The 17,034-nt window shown below is 42.7% G+C and overlaps 2 protein-coding genes across 2 annotated transcripts; one reads left to right on the top strand and one right to left on the bottom strand.

Moving 5' to 3' along the window:
- Positions 1 to 375: 375 nt before the first annotated feature.
- On the bottom strand, positions 376 to 4,564 carry ube2kb (ubiquitin-conjugating enzyme E2Kb (UBC1 homolog, yeast)). Its single transcript, XM_012865541.3, has 7 exons — positions 4,185 to 4,564; positions 3,312 to 3,405; positions 3,143 to 3,201; positions 2,087 to 2,169; positions 1,904 to 2,003; positions 1,646 to 1,774; positions 376 to 977 (listed from the first exon to the last, which is right to left on the bottom strand). Exons 1-7 carry the CDS (start codon positions 4,245 to 4,247, stop codon positions 903 to 905), a joined length of 603 nt encoding a protein of 200 aa, XP_012720995.2. The 5' UTR covers positions 4,248 to 4,564; the 3' UTR covers positions 376 to 902.
- A 2,205-nt stretch (positions 4,565 to 6,769) lies between these two features.
- Positions 6,770 to 16,795, top strand: smim14 (small integral membrane protein 14). Its single transcript, XM_012865519.3, has 5 exons — positions 6,770 to 6,924; positions 11,504 to 11,599; positions 12,257 to 12,305; positions 12,449 to 12,603; positions 15,012 to 16,795. Exons 2-5 carry the CDS (start codon positions 11,525 to 11,527, stop codon positions 15,048 to 15,050), a joined length of 318 nt encoding a protein of 105 aa, XP_012720973.1. The 5' UTR covers positions 6,770 to 6,924; positions 11,504 to 11,524; the 3' UTR covers positions 15,051 to 16,795.
- The last annotated feature ends 239 nt before the right edge of the window (positions 16,796 to 17,034 follow it).

The raw sequence follows: 17,034 nt of genomic DNA, 5'->3' as shown, positions 1-17,034 counted from the left end.
ATTTTGCAGGGTACACCCTCCTCCTCCAAAAAACCAAGAGGGCAAAAAAAAAAAAAAAAAAAAAAAAAGGACATTCTGCAGGACTCCTTATGGATCATAAAGGCATAAAAAGTCCATCTGTTAAATAGGCATAGTTCATATTTAAAAGAACTGGTGTTACAATGTTGTCCATATAAGGAAAAAAAAACAACAGAATATCCCCGATATAGATTTAAATTTACACACATTATTTACAGCCAACTCTCGTTTCCACTGTGCAAATGGTGGAGGGTGTGGATGTGCGGGACCTGCGTCCAGACGTCCGCGGTGGAGCAGGACGTCTGGGATGAGAACAGTTCAGGAGAGAGCCGGTACACCGCCGACGCACAACTATCCCGAGTCAAGTAGATTTAATCCAGCTTTTAAAAACAGCACTGACAGCCTGCAGGAGAGAATATGATGCGCTGCCGAGGAAATAAACACACGGCCCCTTAGGTCTTACCCCGCCGGAGTCCACCGGACACCGGGAGCCGAATTCAATTGGTGAAAGGGAGGGTGGAAAAGAAAATGTGGGATTTTTTTTTTTTTTGTGGAGAGGGCCTATAAACAGGGGCACACATTTCAAGTCAAGACAAAGGAAAGCCTCAGCGTGACGGACAGGCAACAGAGTGGTGAACATATTGGCAACTGTGGCGCTACCGGTGTGTCTGTAGCGACCCATTAAGGAAAGAAGGTTCAGACTGCTGCGCTGGATGTGACAGGGTCGCGTCTGCTTAGCAAAAAGCAGCGGCGGCGGTGGCGGGCGTGGCGCCACGGCGGAGCTGAGGCGCTCTGATGGCGGCAGGCCTTTAGTTTTGGGGTTGTTGGGGTTTTTTTGTTTTGTTTTTGTTTGTTTTTTTTGGATCCCCGCACCTGGATGGGCCTCAGTTGCTGAGCAGGAGTTCTGTCGCCGTTTCCACGTCCCAGGATTTTGAAGACAAGGCCGCTATTACTGCATTCTGAACACAAGAGGGAGGGGAAATGGTTAAGAAGAGCAAAGGATGCTCTGCATCTGTGTGCTCCTGGGTTTTAAATGCAAAGTCAAAGGAAGTCCAAATGATACAGATTAAATAAAGAATAAACAAACTGCTACAAAACTTTTGATTAACGGAGTCTTGAACGCCTAAAAGGTTTCTCGCTCCTGGTTTGACAATAACAGTAGCCTAAATATTTTTATTATTGACTTTTTTTTTTATAATTGACAGCCTTATATAAATGTGCTTATAGGTAAACATTTTGTTTCTGGTTATGGCGCTGGACTAAAAGTCAGGGTTTTATACATCATTACCAGGGGTGCAAATAATAGGTGTGGGTGCTTTATCTGCTTAAAGAAAAAAAAATACCCCGTTTAATTGTTTCACATCAATAGACATTCCCTCCAGTACCTGTTGATTTACTTCTGCTTTTGCTGGTGAAGATTCTCAGTCATCCAGTTCATGGTCATTCCAAAAAAAAGTAAAAAAAAACAAAGCAACTGGAAAACAAGTCCAGTTGCTTTGTTTTTTACTCTATTTTTTGAATACTTTTGCTTTTCTAACAATCTTAGGCATCACATGACCGTTTTTTTTTATTCATTAAAAGTCAAGTTTTAAATGTAGTGCAGCAGAAACAGAGGAGTGTCTCTAACCTTATCAAAGCCCATGGCACAGAGCTTGTCTATTTTCCGCGTGTAGTCGGTACTGGAGACGGGAGCGCCCGCGTAGACGTGCGACCACAGCCTCGCCGTCTGTTTGAACATTTCCGGGTTCTGCTTGTACTGCGGATTCACAAACAGGAGACCCAAGTCAGTCACGTGTCAAACCGAGAGAGAAACATTCGCCTTCCTAAAATCTTTGTCAGTGACGAGAATACAGTTACGAGTGCGGGGCAGAAAAGGTGATCTCACTTGGTTTGCGACTACTGCGTCCTGCGGATCATCCGGTTCCGCCGCGGCGAGAAGAGCCTGTAGAGACAGCAGCACCGTCCGCAGGGTCATGGCGGCTGCCCTGGGTGAGACAGAGTGAACACTGGAGTAGAGAAGTGGACCTCTGAACGCCGCGCGGCGCAGGGTTTGGCCCGAGCCACTCACCACTGGTCTTTCAAAATGTCCAGACATATGGCGCCGGTCACTGAACTGATGTTGGGATGCCAGATCTTTGTGATGAAGCGCACCTGCAGAAAGGCGATTCATTACAGATATGTCTGCACGTCTACAATTACAGTTCGTGTTTTCTAATTTGCACAAACATCTGTTTTATTTCACAGATTTAGCCCCATAAACTAAAACTACCAGGCTGTGATTGTTTTTGTTTGGTTTTTTTTTTTTTTTACCTTAAAATTAAAACGATCTTTTGAGTATCAGGGTAAATGGGCTGAGACCAAGTCCTAAAATCGGTATTTGGTTGAGATGCTCTAATATTTTGGTCTTTAACATTCATTTGTTTGTATTAGGAATGTATGCATGTAATTTTACTGTTGGAAGAAAAAAAATATCATATTTCCATACAGTGCATTATTTAAAAAAGCCCATTTTTCTCCCTTAACTAAATAAATATGACATTGTTGAAACAAAAAACAGGCAATTACACAAGAGCAGATGTCAGCTGAACCGATGTTCAGTGTTGGGTAATAATAGATTTAAGCCACGACAGCAGTCCTTCCAACTTGATTAATGGTTATTAGTACAATTTCAAGAAATTTGAAACATGAAATGCATCACATTAACAGGGATGTCATTTTTTTGAAGAAAAAAAAAAAGTCTATGCTAAAAGAACTTGGCAAACCACTCTCTGCTATTGATTGTAAATCAGTTTTTTTTTTTTTTTTAAATAAAAGATTATTAATTTGTAGAGGAACACTTCTGCATATAATCCTAAAATTGAGCACTGGCTTTCGTTTTTGACATTCTCATCACATTAATTTAGTGCCCAACTTTCTCTTCCATGCACTATGAACTCAGCGTATAAACGATCCGTTAATGTTTCTTCCTCTGTACATAACTGGACACATGAGCAACACTGACCAGAGACTCAAATCCTAAAACAACGCTTCAGTTTCTCCCATACCATATTAAAGTAGAGGTAAAGGACCTAAAGCATGTCCTCCTCGTCCTTCTACAGCACACCAAAACATTCAGGAACCCTACCTTTGGGGGGTTAAACGGGTAGGTTTCTGGGATTTTTATTTCAAGCTGATATCTGCCACCTTGAAAAAAATAAAATAAAAGGAGAAATTACATTTTTAAAGCAGGATGTTTTGAACCAACTGTGTTTCTTTAAAGAAAAGAAAAACAAGTCTGCGACTCAGGAGTGTACCTTCGTATGGCGTGTCTGGTGGTCCTGCTATTTCGCCCCTCAGCTCTGTGAAGTTCTCATCCACCAGGTCCACCTTGATCTGGTTTTTACTCGTCTGCAGATCAGGACAGATAACAGAGACAGCAGAGAGGTGGGAGAAAAAAAGGGTGTTTTGTCACAAGCATTAGGTTCAGGGGGGGGGGGTGGACTCTGAGGGGCCCAACTCAGGTGATCTGTTTAACTTATTATTACAGAGAAATTAGAAGTACTGTTTGTTGTCGTTTTCTAAAAAAAAAACACGTATGGTAGTAAAAGCAGATGGTTTGCTACTTAAAGTCAGCAAATAACCAAGGAGAACTGGGCTTGAGAGCCAGAGAAAAACACTCATAACAGCCCATAAACCTTAGCAGACAACAAGCAGCTGATTACCGGCGCTGCTGCTAACGGGCAGATGCTAATGCTAACGCCGACATAAGGCTTCCTTTAACCGGCTAGCAGCAGCTAAACTCAGCCCAACACCGGCCCGGTTATTGACTCGGGATAACTCCGCTCCGTTTGCCTAAGATGGCGTTGTTTAAAGTCGGCCTCCCGCCCAGGTGTCGCTGGCACCGGGGAGGCCTGTCCCCAGCAGGCCATCCCCGGTGTTTCCTGAACACACCCACCTGCCACAACAGGAGCGCACCCCGCGTTTTCTGATGCTAGCTAAGGGCTAGCCCAAGTTCTGGTGCTCGGGGCCTGACCTGATGCAACACGGAACCAACACCTCGACAGGTAACCACCCCCCCACACCTGTCCTCCAGCAGCTCCTCACAGTCACCACACACGCTAACACGGTCCAAAGTAAAGCCCGGACAGGGGGAGTGAAAGCAGGCGGCGGCGGCCATGTAAACAAACCTCCTCGCTTTTGAGAACTTCTTTGAACTCTCTCTTGATCCTTTGGACCGCGATGTTAGCCATGGCCGAGTCTGTCTGCTGAGCCGCCGCTGCCTCCGGAGCTGCACCCGGGCCGTGTCCCGGTCTTATCTGTGAGGGGGGGTGGGGGTGTCGCCTGGCTTCTGCTGTTTACGCCGATGGAGCTCCTCTCACCTCCACCACCTAGCGCTTCTCATGTCCGCTCAGACACACAGCCTGCCTGCCAGCGCAGAGTCAGCGTCAGTCATTGAGTCCAGAACATGTTCACACAGGGAGGCTGCGGCATGGAGCACAAGCTGGAACTTTCATTAACGAGCCTCGGTGATACACAGGCCACATGGGCTCGTTTCATCTGGCCATTTCTCATCTGCTCTCCAGAGCTCTGAGGCAAGGCAGGAATTTATGTCTGATTTTACTTTTATTTATTTGTAAACTTACACACCAAAAAAAGGGATAATTTTTTTAATTAAGTTTCATTGTTTTTATATGAGCCTTAGTGCTCATATAAAAATATAGATGTTAACAGTGTACGCTAGGGCTGGAGGATATAGAAAAAAAAGCACATCTATCAAAAATAATTCAAATTGATTGATATTGATAATTATCAACATTCAAAACACATTTTAAGTGCAGCCCTGGCCATTTTATACTGTTGCTTAGCGATCTGTTTTTTTACGGAAGAGGATTAGGGCCATTCAAAAATAAAAAAACAAAAAAAAATCAATTCTGACTTTTTTCTCAGAATTCTGAGATTAAAGTCAGAATTGAATAGACTTTTATTTTATTTTCCTAGTTTTTAGAAGCAGAACACACAAACACTTTATTCAAACTCAACACTTTATTCAACCAACTTTAAAAAAAAAAAAAAAAAAAAAGATGACGTGCTCTCTGAACCATTTGAAGGAGGCGGGGCGTTCCTGGGTCTGCGTTTGTGATTGGTTGGAAGAATGTAGTATAAACCTACACCATAGGCTAGAATGCAAAATGAAGGAAAACTCTTATTCTGTTTAACTTTTTATTAACCCTTTTTTTCTATCACTGATATACGTCCATCGATTGATATATATTGTTATTGAATTATCGTCCAGCCCTAGCGTACACTCATCTTCAAAGTTTGCAGAACAGTTTAGCAGAAACATCCCGTTTACATAAGCTGCAAGGCCACTCAGAGGTAAGGAAGCCGTTACCCACCAAAAGCAACAGGAAACTTCAGGTTACATTTTGAAAAATGCAGAAACATCTTGACTTCTTGGTGGCACGTCCTGTCCTCTAATGGAACTGAAATTCACCAATGAATTTGAAGGGGAAATCGAGAGGCTCGCAAGTCATCCCCACTGCGGTGGCAGGCAGTATCATGTTCTGTGGGGTGCTTTGCAGCAAAATAAACTACTTCATCAAATAGGCAAGATGAAGAAGAAAGTACAATATGCGGAAATATGGAAGGGAGATCCCAAGATACCAACCAGGAAGTTAAAGTTTTGGGCACAGGTCGGTCTTTTAGGATTGTGGCCGTATAAAGATACAGCGCAATTAGCTACAAAGTGGCTTAAGAACAGCAAACTTAATATTATGGGGAGAGCCCATCAACAAAGCTCTGCGCTTAGTTCCTTAGAATATGTTAGGGCTTTTTTGCTTTAGATTCCCAACAGAACACTACATATTGATTACAGGCTTGAAAGGATTGGTTCCTTTGCACTGTCTCCACATGGTTACTCTTTATATAAAGAGGCTATTTTGGGTAAACTGCCCTCCTACCTAAGTTGTCTCCTGCCAACAGTGGTTACAACTTGCATCTTCTCATCGACTTCTCCTCACTGTCCCAAGGCTCTTCACAGATCTGGGCAAAACTTCTTTTCCCATCTCTGTCCCACGGGCATGGAATAATATTCAAAGTTCTCTTAAGCATCAGGATCACATTCCCCTGAGTTGTCTTTAAAATTATTCTAAATAGTTCTGACTGACGAGTGTGCTACTCTTGAGTTGAACAGTAAATTGTTTTATTTGTGTGTATTTGTTTTTATTTAATTTTAATGACCCCGAAGAAGGCCACAAGCCAAAAGGTGTTGGCCTGTCAATAAAGTTTTTATCGACCAGTTCATTTATGCTCTTCCAGCACCTTGAAAGTTGGTGAAGTTGTGCCAGAAACTTTTGGATCTCTGCTATTTGTCTTTATTTGAAATGTCTATGGTGCCTCTTGGCCAGGTCTCCCTCAAAAAAGAGGTTTTATCTCAGGGGACTTCCTGGTAAAATAAAGGTTGAATAAATTTTAACTATTTTTTTTTTTTTTATAAAAAATAAAGTGTATGTATATATATATATATATATATATATATATATATATATATATATATATATATATATATATATATATATATATATATTTCACATTCACCTGTGAATGTGAAATGCAAATGTTTGGTTGCACAGTAACAGATGATCAAAGTACTGCCAGCGGGACTGTTTGTTTACTATCCAGGCTACACGATTTCGCCCTCTGTGATTGGCTCAGGGACCCTTGCGTCAAACGTTCGGACCAATGGCAGAGGCGCATCCTCCCCGTGTACGTACGGTCGGAAGCGGTCGTGTGTTAAACTAAACACGAAGCGATGGTGGACATGTCTGCCGCGGCTAGACGGTGAACGTTGGCATCCGCGGCGCTGCAGCAGAGCAGCACAGGCCCGAGAAAGGCAGCCAGTCGTTCCCGAGGATCTCCAGGCTCCAAGTGAGTCGCTTTTCCTTCCTTGGGCTTTTGTTCGTAAGTGTGAGAGTCCAGTGGTGAAAAAAGAAAAGGGAAGGAGGACAAGGCAGGGTGTTTTCGTTTTCCCCCTGCCTTTTCTGGCTGGACTCGGCACGAGCTAGTTCGCTAAATGTGTCCCGAGAGCGCAGAGGGTGAAAACAGAAAGGGTCCGGAGCCGGAAAGTGGAAGCCGTGGTCCGGAGAGCGCTGGTTTGACTTACGGTAGGATGAAGTGACCTGTTGGTGTGTTTTCCACAGCTGTCAGGTGGGATCCACCTGCGGAACAGCGCTGGCTGAAAGCTAGGGGCTAAAACTGAACGAGCCGACGGTGAAAGGAAGCATAATTTACTGTGCGCAGTTTAACAGAGATTACGACTTTCAAACCGTGAAGTTTTTAACTTTAGGCACCAGCTCATTCCAAGGCGGGTTGTGGAAATATACAGTTCCGAAAAGGTGCTGTTCTGTTTTGTTCATTTCTAACTTTTGTTTAATGTCACTGAAGGGGCACACTGCCCAGCAATGCATACCTTTGCCTCTTTTTTTTTTTCTTTTTTTTTTTGGGACATCGGAATCTCAGCTGTACCTATGGAAAAGTCTCCATACTTCCTGAAAGTGTGGTCTGCATTTGTGTCCGTGTTTGCTGTTACACCCCTAAATCAAACCCAGTGCCACCAGCTGCCTACAGCTGTAGCTTAACATGTAAACAGAGTCCAGCTGTGTGCAATTTAAGCTTAGCATAGCTGCAGCTGTTCTGCGAAGGCCTCAGAGGTTTGTTGGAGAACATCAGTGAACTACTGGCCTCATGAAGGCCGAGGAACACTGCGGATAGCTCATAAGGGAGGGAGGGGGGGGGGGGTGCAGAGGTTTAAAGCAAGGTTGGTTTATAAAAAAAATATCCCAAAACCCTGACTGTTGCAGATAGAGCTTTCTTTTTAAACTCTCACCCTGTCATGCCACAGCTAAAAACCTGCCAACACACGCTCATCCATCCAAACTGTGAGCATTAATAGGAGCAGCATTTATTAAGCCATTTGGGAACTTTGGAGGAGCTGCAGAGATCCACAGCTCCAGTTGGTGAATCTCTTTACGGGCCAGTTTTTAGTTGTAACCTTCTATAAATCTGGCCTTTTATGGAAGAGTGGCTAGAAAGGTTGTTTTGATTGTTTTGAAAGAAAGCCACATGTGGAGGAAGACGCTCTGGCCACAGGAGACCGAAGGGGAAGTTTTTGCTCTTCGTGCGACATGCTGTGTGTGGCAAAAATAAAACAAAGTATCTTTGTGTACCACCCAAAACGTATCACGACCAGCGTGGAACATGGTGGTGGCAGCACCATGCTGCAGGGATGCAGCTCCGAGTTTATGGGTAGACGAAAGGTGCTAAATTCAAGCAATCCTGGAAGAACACTAGTTAGATCTGTCGTGTTGACCCAAAGGTAACAGTTTAAAGAGTTTATGCGCAGGATGTGTGGGGTCTGCGAAGATCTTAGCTGCCCTTTTCCTGGCACAAGTCCTGGAGGGGATCCTCTCTGCAGTCCTAATTGTGTGTTGTAGTCTGGACCTGTCCTGTTCTGTGGATGAGCCAAACCACCAAGTGATGACTGTGCGCAAAACAGACCGAATGATGGTGGTGTAGAAGATGAGCAGCGGCTTCTGCGGAAGAAGGATGCACTTCTTGAGTTGTGCCGTCTCTGCTGGGCTTCCTTCCAAACAGTGTCTATATAGGTTTGGATCAACTTAGGTACTGAGAAAGGGTGTGTTGTGTAACCATAGGTTTGGTTTTGCAATGAAAATCAGTAATGAAGTACAAAAGGTAAATATTAACAAAGTAAAAAAAAAAAAAAAAAACTTAATACAAATTAGCAAGCTGGGGCACCACCTGATTATCAGGAAATAACAGGCAAATGCTATTAGTCTCTGTCCGGTATGGCGTTATGGACTCCTGCCTGGTGAAGCGTGGCTTTATAGAACAATAGATGCCGTTCTCAGACAGCAAGTACTGAACATGCATATACAGAATAAACACAACTTCTAACCATTTATTAAAAAAATACTTCAATTTCAAGCCAAACTACTTCAGTCAACAAACTGTTTAAAGCCCCCAATGTTTAACTAAACTTCCAAGTGAAATTAAAAGATTAAATAAACTATTGCAAAAAGGAACAGGTAATAAAACAAAAACCAATAGTCGATACAGTTAAGCAATGATTGGCAGGAGAGGTGGATGGCTGTCTTTCAGGCCTGGCTGGTGTGGTGGGATGTAAACACTGGCCGGATCAAACGAAGAGAACGGCCTCGGTGAATGCGATTTATAGAAAAATGCCTCCAGGTGAGGACTACATTTCTGATGTGACACTAGGACATCAGCACACCTATTAATGGAAAACCACATTCCACCTGTACAGGTTGGGGGTCGATGATCGTCCCATGTTTAGGGGTTCCCTTCTACTGAAGGCGATCAGCAGACGGTGGCAGGGAGCAGAACAACCGAACAAGAACAGGCAAAAAATAAAAAGAGCGACGCACCAAGGCTGCCATCAGCGGCGGCATCTTCCGCCTAGACCCGCAGCCAGAGCTGCGGTGGGAAGATGAAAGCACGTCCGTGTGTTAGAATGGCCGTGAGAATCCATGTTCACTCTTTATACAAACCAAGTTTAGATTCCTGTTTGCTCATGTGCAAAGCTGGCAGAACCCTAACTCCAAAAGGTTTACAGCCGTGAAAGGTGATGGAAAACAGTATTTGGTAAATGCAAACTCACACCAAACTGTTCACATTTGTACGTTGTTTATTTTTTAAATGGGCACCATTCATTTTCATTAATTTTCCTTCCACTGCATTTTTTGTTCTTCACACGTCGGAAATACCAAAAAGATGCATTTGCAGTTTGTGGCTGAATAAATGTCACCTGAATAAATGTGAAAATATTTAAGTGTTATGGATACTTTAGTATACAGCTGAAACAAAAGTAATCATTTTTAATTGCTGACTATAGAAGTACTTCTGTCCACTGTCTCACATTGTGTAAGGGAGCTCATGACATAGGCCATCATCTCAGAATATCATTCTCAAGTTTCACAAACAAGGGTCCTAAATTGGTTAAAAAAAATGTTTTTTAATAATAATTAGAGGGTGGAATAAGGCCTCTCCATTACACGCTGGCTTTTTTGTTATTGTGGGAAGAGTCTTAGGTTACACTATGCACAGCAAAACAACCTGTCGCTGAGGAAATCGAGTGCAATTGAATGATTTATTTATTTTTTTAATGAACACTGTTCATGTTTTTAATTTCAACAGTATTAAACACAAACGTCCAGTGAAGCGGCACCAAAATCAGGGCCCAGGTTTTAGGGGCGGTCCTCTGATGCAGCTTCCGGAGACAAGCTGCAGGATCTGACCTCCTGTAAGCCGGGCAGCTTTGATTTAATATTAGTTTGACTGATAATGAGGATCTGCAGCACCTGGAACTCTTTAATGAGCATGAACCGCTTTACGATTATCAGAGGAAGCGTTGCACAGCACATGGCTGGTTAATCTGAACTTATTTATTTATTTATGCCTGGTAAATATGTCTAAATATCTTAAACTTCCTAGGTCCATTATTGCAGTAGCACAATCTCCCAATTCACACTTTACTAAGATTTAGACTTCAAGTAAATTTATTCAGTGAGGGGGGGAAAAAAGAGAAAAATCCATCATTTATTCTGATGAACCATTAAGACTGATGCCATAGCCGGTGGCACCTCTACTAATTTCTTTAAAACAATTGTAACGTAAGCATTTTTAAATCTATGATCTACTTTTTCAAAGTGTATCAGAGGTTCTAGAATTTATTAATCTGTAATCCGTGACTTCCTCGTTTTCAGGGACATGCAATAGATAGCTCCTGACATATAGGGGGTCCTTTTCTCTAAGCCCCTCTTCAGTATGAGAAAGACAAGAGACCATGCTGTTCAGGTAAGGCGCTAAATGTTAACCTTTCCACGTCAGGAAGTTACTTTTAAAAGGTGGTTGCTCGCCTAACCCGCCAACTGTTTACAGTCTGAGCGATCGTTAAAAAGCTGGAAACTGTGGCAAAGGAGGCCGGATGAGGACCCAAGTCTATCTTATCTCCATGCACTGTGAGAAGGGCGGTGAGGGAGGTATAAAAAAAAATACAAAAAAGGATTAAGAGTGGCATCTCGGGGTTGTCGGCTTCCGTGACAATAATCAAGGGTCCTAAATGACTTGGAGAGAGTTAGATGGAGAGACTAGGAGGCCAGTGGATCAGGTGTTGGTTGTTTATTTCATAGTGTGTAGCGTTTATGATTAAAAAAATCACAGAAAAGTGCAGTCAAAGTCTCCCACATCCTGCTTCCTTCTGTATCAAACTGCTAGTTGATAACGGAGAGCAGGCTGAGTCTCTTTAGCGGAGCAGACTCCTCCCCCTGTGTGTGTGTGTGTGTTTGTGTTTGTGTGTGTGTGTGTGTGTTTGTGTAGAGCAACAATGCAGCTCTGACAAGAGGCGGCATTAGATTTCTATCACTTGTTCATGGATGCCCTACTTACGCGAAGTGCCTCTGTTTCAAAGGTGGATACCTGCTGGTGAGACATGGCCGAGGGAGGCTTCGACCCGTGCGAGTGCATCTGCACTCAGGAATACGCCATGAGGCGCCTCATCAACCTGGTAAGTGGGGGGGCAAACGGACCGGATGGGTTTTGACGCCGCCGAACGAGCCGGGGCAGGTGGCTGTCCGGGGGACGAGTCGGGGCGCGTCGTTTCGGGGTTAAAACGTCTTAAAGCGAGGGCTCACAGCTGGTTAGGAATAGAAAGCATTCCCTGAAGGAGAAGTAAGCATACCCAGGCGTCAGAGAGTGAGAGCGGAATAAACACATCCTGGTTCCTGGTGTGGTGTTTGTCTTCGCCCTGACAGTGACGTCCGCGCTCTGTGAACTCGCATTTTGTCTTAAGTTTGTTGATTTTTTTTTTTTAATAGCTCTAACCAGTGAAGGAGGAGCTGTAAAAGATGAGATTTGCGATCAAAGTTATTCAGAGTTATGCCGTGTGTCACTGTTTGACTTTCTGTGTTGTGCTCAGCTGTGACTTGCTTGGCAGGTTGCAGTTGGCTGAGAGCAGGAAGCCGCTGCGCTCTGATTTGCTCGCCACATCAAGGGGGTGTTGACCTGATGACGGAAAGACCTCATATAGCGTTTACTAGTCAGCTCTTACAGGAATCATGAGCAGCTACGTTACATAACAGAAGATTTCTTATTGTTCTGTGGCATAAAGCCATGTACAGCGTGTTTTATTAAATGTTTTTTTTTTTGTTTTTTTTCATTTCAGCTCAGGCAATCCCAGTCGTACTGTACAGACATCGAGTGTCCTCAGGAGCGTACGTATGCCCGCCGCCTGACCCGCTCCGCGTCACACACCGCACCACACGGCGGTGGAAATGTGGCAGCACGCCTGTCCCCCCCCCACCCCCCCAGAGGAAATGTGTGATCACATGTTTGAGCGTGTTGTGTTTCCGCGCAGTGCCAGGGCCCGGTGGGTCGGTGGGCGGAGGAGGTGACCTGACCCTGCCTATGGTTCTGATGGGGTGGGCTGTGGTGGTCCTGGTCCTGTTTCTGCTGCGCCCATCCAGCCTCAGAGGAACCCGTCCTTCTGGCAAACCCTCTGGACCTCACAACGTCAGTACCCAGCAGACCCACTATGCGTGATCGATGCGTTATCGGCTTTTCTTTTCCAGTTTTCCGCAGCGTGTCCGCGTTAGCACGGTTCTTGCAGAGAACGTTTGGTCACGTTACAGCCGGAAACGTCACGGCATTTTACGCACCAGACCAAAACAAATTGGCGGATAAAATGGAAGGAAAATTTATATGAGGTCATTAAATAATATCGCAGGCACAAACTTGAAACAACGTCATGCAAAACTGCTCATAGACAGTGAATCAATACAAAACAGCTCAGAAATGATAGAGGGCCTCAATCAGCACAGATACTCAACTGAGTTTAGCTCTGGACTTTGACTGGGCCATTCCATCACAGGGGAAATGTCAATGGGGAGGTGGCGCCTCCTGCTGGCTGCTAAGAATGGAGCATTTAATGTGTTTTATGTGGGAGAGAAGCACATTTTGTTCCTTTTTAGAATTCTATTGTTTGATGCTTTTTGATTGGTTGCGTGTGACAGGTGACAGGGACTCACCCAGGGCACCATTTGTGCAAAAACCCAGCCACTGATGTCAGCAATGATGTCTTTGCTACCGGGTGACAGACATTATAAACAGTAGTACAACAGGCTTTAGTTTTTTTTAATATGCTAGCTGCGTCGTGTCGAAAAGTAAAGAAAGACACTGCTTTGTTGGCAGAAGCGTACAACTAATCAAGTTTTTCATTTTCACTCTGAAGTTGTGATTTCCAGGTTTAGAAAACGTAGAATATTTAACAGAAAGGTGCCCTGAAGTTAGAATTGGAAGTGGGAAAGTCAGAGCTTTATCTGCCAAAATCCAACACGACTGCCTGTGGTTATTTAAGTTTCTAACATTTTTATCCTGTGAACCCATCCACACTTGCAGTACTCTACCATATCATTCTTTCAAACTTTGCTTTTAGCTCTTACTGCTGATGGTTTCCTGCTCAGTGAACATATAAACTAGCAAATACACTGGTTTTAAAACCTGAAAGTGGCACATCGTTCAGTTGGGTTTGATCTACATTCCTCTATCCAAGCTCCTTCAGAGGTAAATTTGTTCCTGTCTTAATTTCAACTTGTAGAGGGAGTTATTGAAAGTTTAGTTCTTCCGCTTCCTTTTCGATCCTTCCTCAGGTTCACCAACAGAAACCTTGTTACGACTTTGACTTCCAGGGGTGTCCAACTGATTCCTGTATTGGGCCTCTTTGAAGTCATTAAAAAGTTCGGTTGAACCTGTATAGATGATACTTTTGATTTCATTTCAGTTCACATAGAAATATAAAACAAATGTACAGTAACTTAAAAAAAAAGCACCTATAGGCCCGGTTTATACAGTTTAGCTGCAAAACAGTTTATCTTTGGGGGGAGTTACACTTTAAATTCATCATTCAGTATCACTTTTTTCTCTTTTTGGACATTTCTGGGTCGTGTTAATGTGTTGTGGGAAAACTGACATCTAGTGGCACGATGCTGTTACTACAGTTAAAAAAATCAACATTCACTACAGGAGGCACAGTTTTAGCCACTTTATACAATTTAAAAGGATACATGCCTCTATTTTATGACATAGTATGCCTTTTTTGGCTCTTGAGGGCGAGAGAAATTGCCTTGATGAGCCGGATTCAGCCTGCAGGCCTTGAGTTTGGAACATGTGGTCTAGATAGTCAGATTTAAACATCTTCTCGGCACTTGAGAAGTTTCTTATGAGCAAAAGTCAATGTGCTTGAACAGCTCGTTTATAACATGGTGTTCATATTTAACACCTTAGCAATTGAATGATTCTACGTCATCCTCGAGCAGTTTGGTACGTTTCTTGTTTGTCCTGATGACGTGTGTGCTGTAATATTCCTAGAACAGGTGCATTTAAGGGGAGATTGCTTTCATTACTACTTAGGTGATTTCTGGATGCAGTAGGCTGCTCTAGATTTTGTTGGGGGTATCATATAAAAGGGGGCTAAATTCAAATGCATTAAAAATACCCTTTTTTTAAAAAAAAAAAAACATTGAAAAACATTCAAAATGGCTCCAGAACAGTCAGATTAGATGGATCTATGAACACAGGTACTCAGCTGAGTTTAGGTCTGGACTTTCACTGGACCATTCTATCTCAAAATCACATATAACTACATTGGAGTTTAAGGCTGGAAGATGGAAAAAACATCAAATGAAAGTTTGAGGGTGATGAATATTTATGCACAGAAGTGGCTTTGCTTTGTTGCCTTTACTTCCTGTAAACTCCACGTTGTAAATAGTCCTATGATCGCAGCAAAATCTTACATACAACATGATTTCAAACAAATTTGTAAACGTTTTCTCATTGTGTATACTGCTACTCATTTAAAAGTGCCGGGCATGTGCTGCTTTATCTGGTCCAGGAAGCTAATCGGTTCTTGTCTGGGTTTGCAGAGTGAAAGAAGGGAGCCCCCTGCACCACCAGTGGACTAGCACCGAGTCAGACCTCCAGCTGCTCAGCCTGTTGGCTCGTACTGCGAGCAGGACAGCAGCATCTTCCTCTCAGCCTTCAATCATTCAATCACATATCTTTTTCTGCTCCTGGCTACAGTTTTTGTTTCTCGACCCTTGTTACTAAAACCTCGCTGAATCATTAAATCCAGCACATATCCGTAACTGTAATCATGTTCTGTAGAGGTTAAAGATATTTGCACACATATATTGGAAAAAAATATAAACATTATATGCAGTTATTCTAATCCCTCTTTAGCTTTTTTTTTGGATCATCATGATGGAAAGCTGCAATCGTCGTGCATTTAATGCGTAATGATTCAGGTTTATGACTAACAGGTTATCGATAGCTGCATGTGATCCCAATAACTGATCGTCTGAACGTCTACCAGCATTAGTACCGTTCTTGTCTTTACGAGCGAGGATCGTTTGATACTCTTTAAATGTCAGTATATTGGTTATTCACAAAGTCTTAAATCAGGATGTGAGTTGAAGTTCGAAGTTGGTCCCAGATGCCAGCAGGCCCATAAACACCAGCTCTGAATGAAGGAATGTGTTGCCTGATTACAGCAGAGATGCTGCAAATTCCTCATTGCGGGGGGGGGGTCGTTTTCCAGGCTTGCTCAGGCAGAAGTGGTGGAGATTTTATCAAGATGTCACTAGAACATTCCACTCTTCTAGGTTTAAAATAGTAACTTTAAGCTGTGCCAGTACAGATACATCAGGAGTTTACGACGTCTGTAATCAATGCCTTTTCTCCAATAATTTGAACAGCTTAAATGCTGAATAAGGATTTTCTTTTGTAGTGTTTCAAACTTGCAAATTATTTTTTTGTTTGTTTACAACCATGCCTTTGATCAGGTTCTTAAACTGTACCAACAAATCTGTCTGGGTTATTGATTATACTTTGTTTTCAGAAGTGCTGCCCCTTTAAAACATGAACTATTATAGTAGCCAGACAAAAACTCATGCTTTCCATTGTGGCTTTGGTATACGGATTAATTTCTCTAGAGAGTGAGAATAATCTAAAACAGTTTTTTTTTCTTTTTCTTTCCATCTTCTGAATTATGCCATTCCTTATGTAGAAAGCTGAATATGTATGGTTAAACGGTGCCAATGTGAGTTTATACATCTGAAATGAATTTGAAGCACTTTTTCCAGTTTTGATATATGAAGCTATTTTGTGAGGTGGAAGCAGTGAAGGGTCTCGGCCTTCACTGCTTCCACCTCAGTATTTAGTGACGCCTCAGAGTCTATTTTATGAAATGTTGTTTTCCCTGTTTTACATAAGCACACATTTAAGCAAACACAATAAGCCCAGAGCCACTACCTGTGCCAACATAACCTGTATCAGCTTTCTTTTCTCGAGCTTTACCATCCTTTGTGGACATCTTTGTAATCTGGGCTTTGGGTTTCTGAAACTTTATGCATTAGCTTTAGGATTGAAGGGTGTTCAGGTGCAATACCCTTTTGGGTATGTGGTTACTTATTCAATACCATTTTGTTTCTTTATTTGTTCTGAAGCTTTCCAGAGTAACTGTCAGGATGGCAGGGAAGCGCTTTGTCATATTAACCATGGGTCACGTATACAGTGAGAAGACTGGCTTCATCTCTGAGAACATGAACTGACTGTTATGCATCATATGAGACCTCAGATGACAATGTTTCATAGACTAAAGGGCTTCAACTATGCACTTTTCCTACAATAAAAAAAATAAAGACTTAAATCTGAACTGGTTTTTTTATATATATATATATAAGTACACAAATATATTCTGGAATACTTTTAATGTAATAAAACTAAGCTTAATATTGATTATTTAGAAAGGGGTACAAATATATTTTTCCATTGGGCCACGCTGGGTGAGCTAAATCATGCAAAAGCGGCTTGTATTTACTATGGTTTTCCTTTATGTTCAAATCGGTTAGATGACCTGAAGCATCTAATTTTTCTTATTTAACCAGG

The sequence above is a fragment of the Fundulus heteroclitus genome, chromosome 5 (assembly GCF_011125445.2).
Source record: "Fundulus heteroclitus isolate FHET01 chromosome 5, MU-UCD_Fhet_4.1, whole genome shotgun sequence".
NCBI lineage: Eukaryota > Metazoa > Chordata > Actinopteri > Cyprinodontiformes > Fundulidae > Fundulus > Fundulus heteroclitus.
The sequence above is the reverse complement of the archived record's forward strand: the minus strand, read 5'-3'. Positions and strand labels throughout refer to the sequence as shown.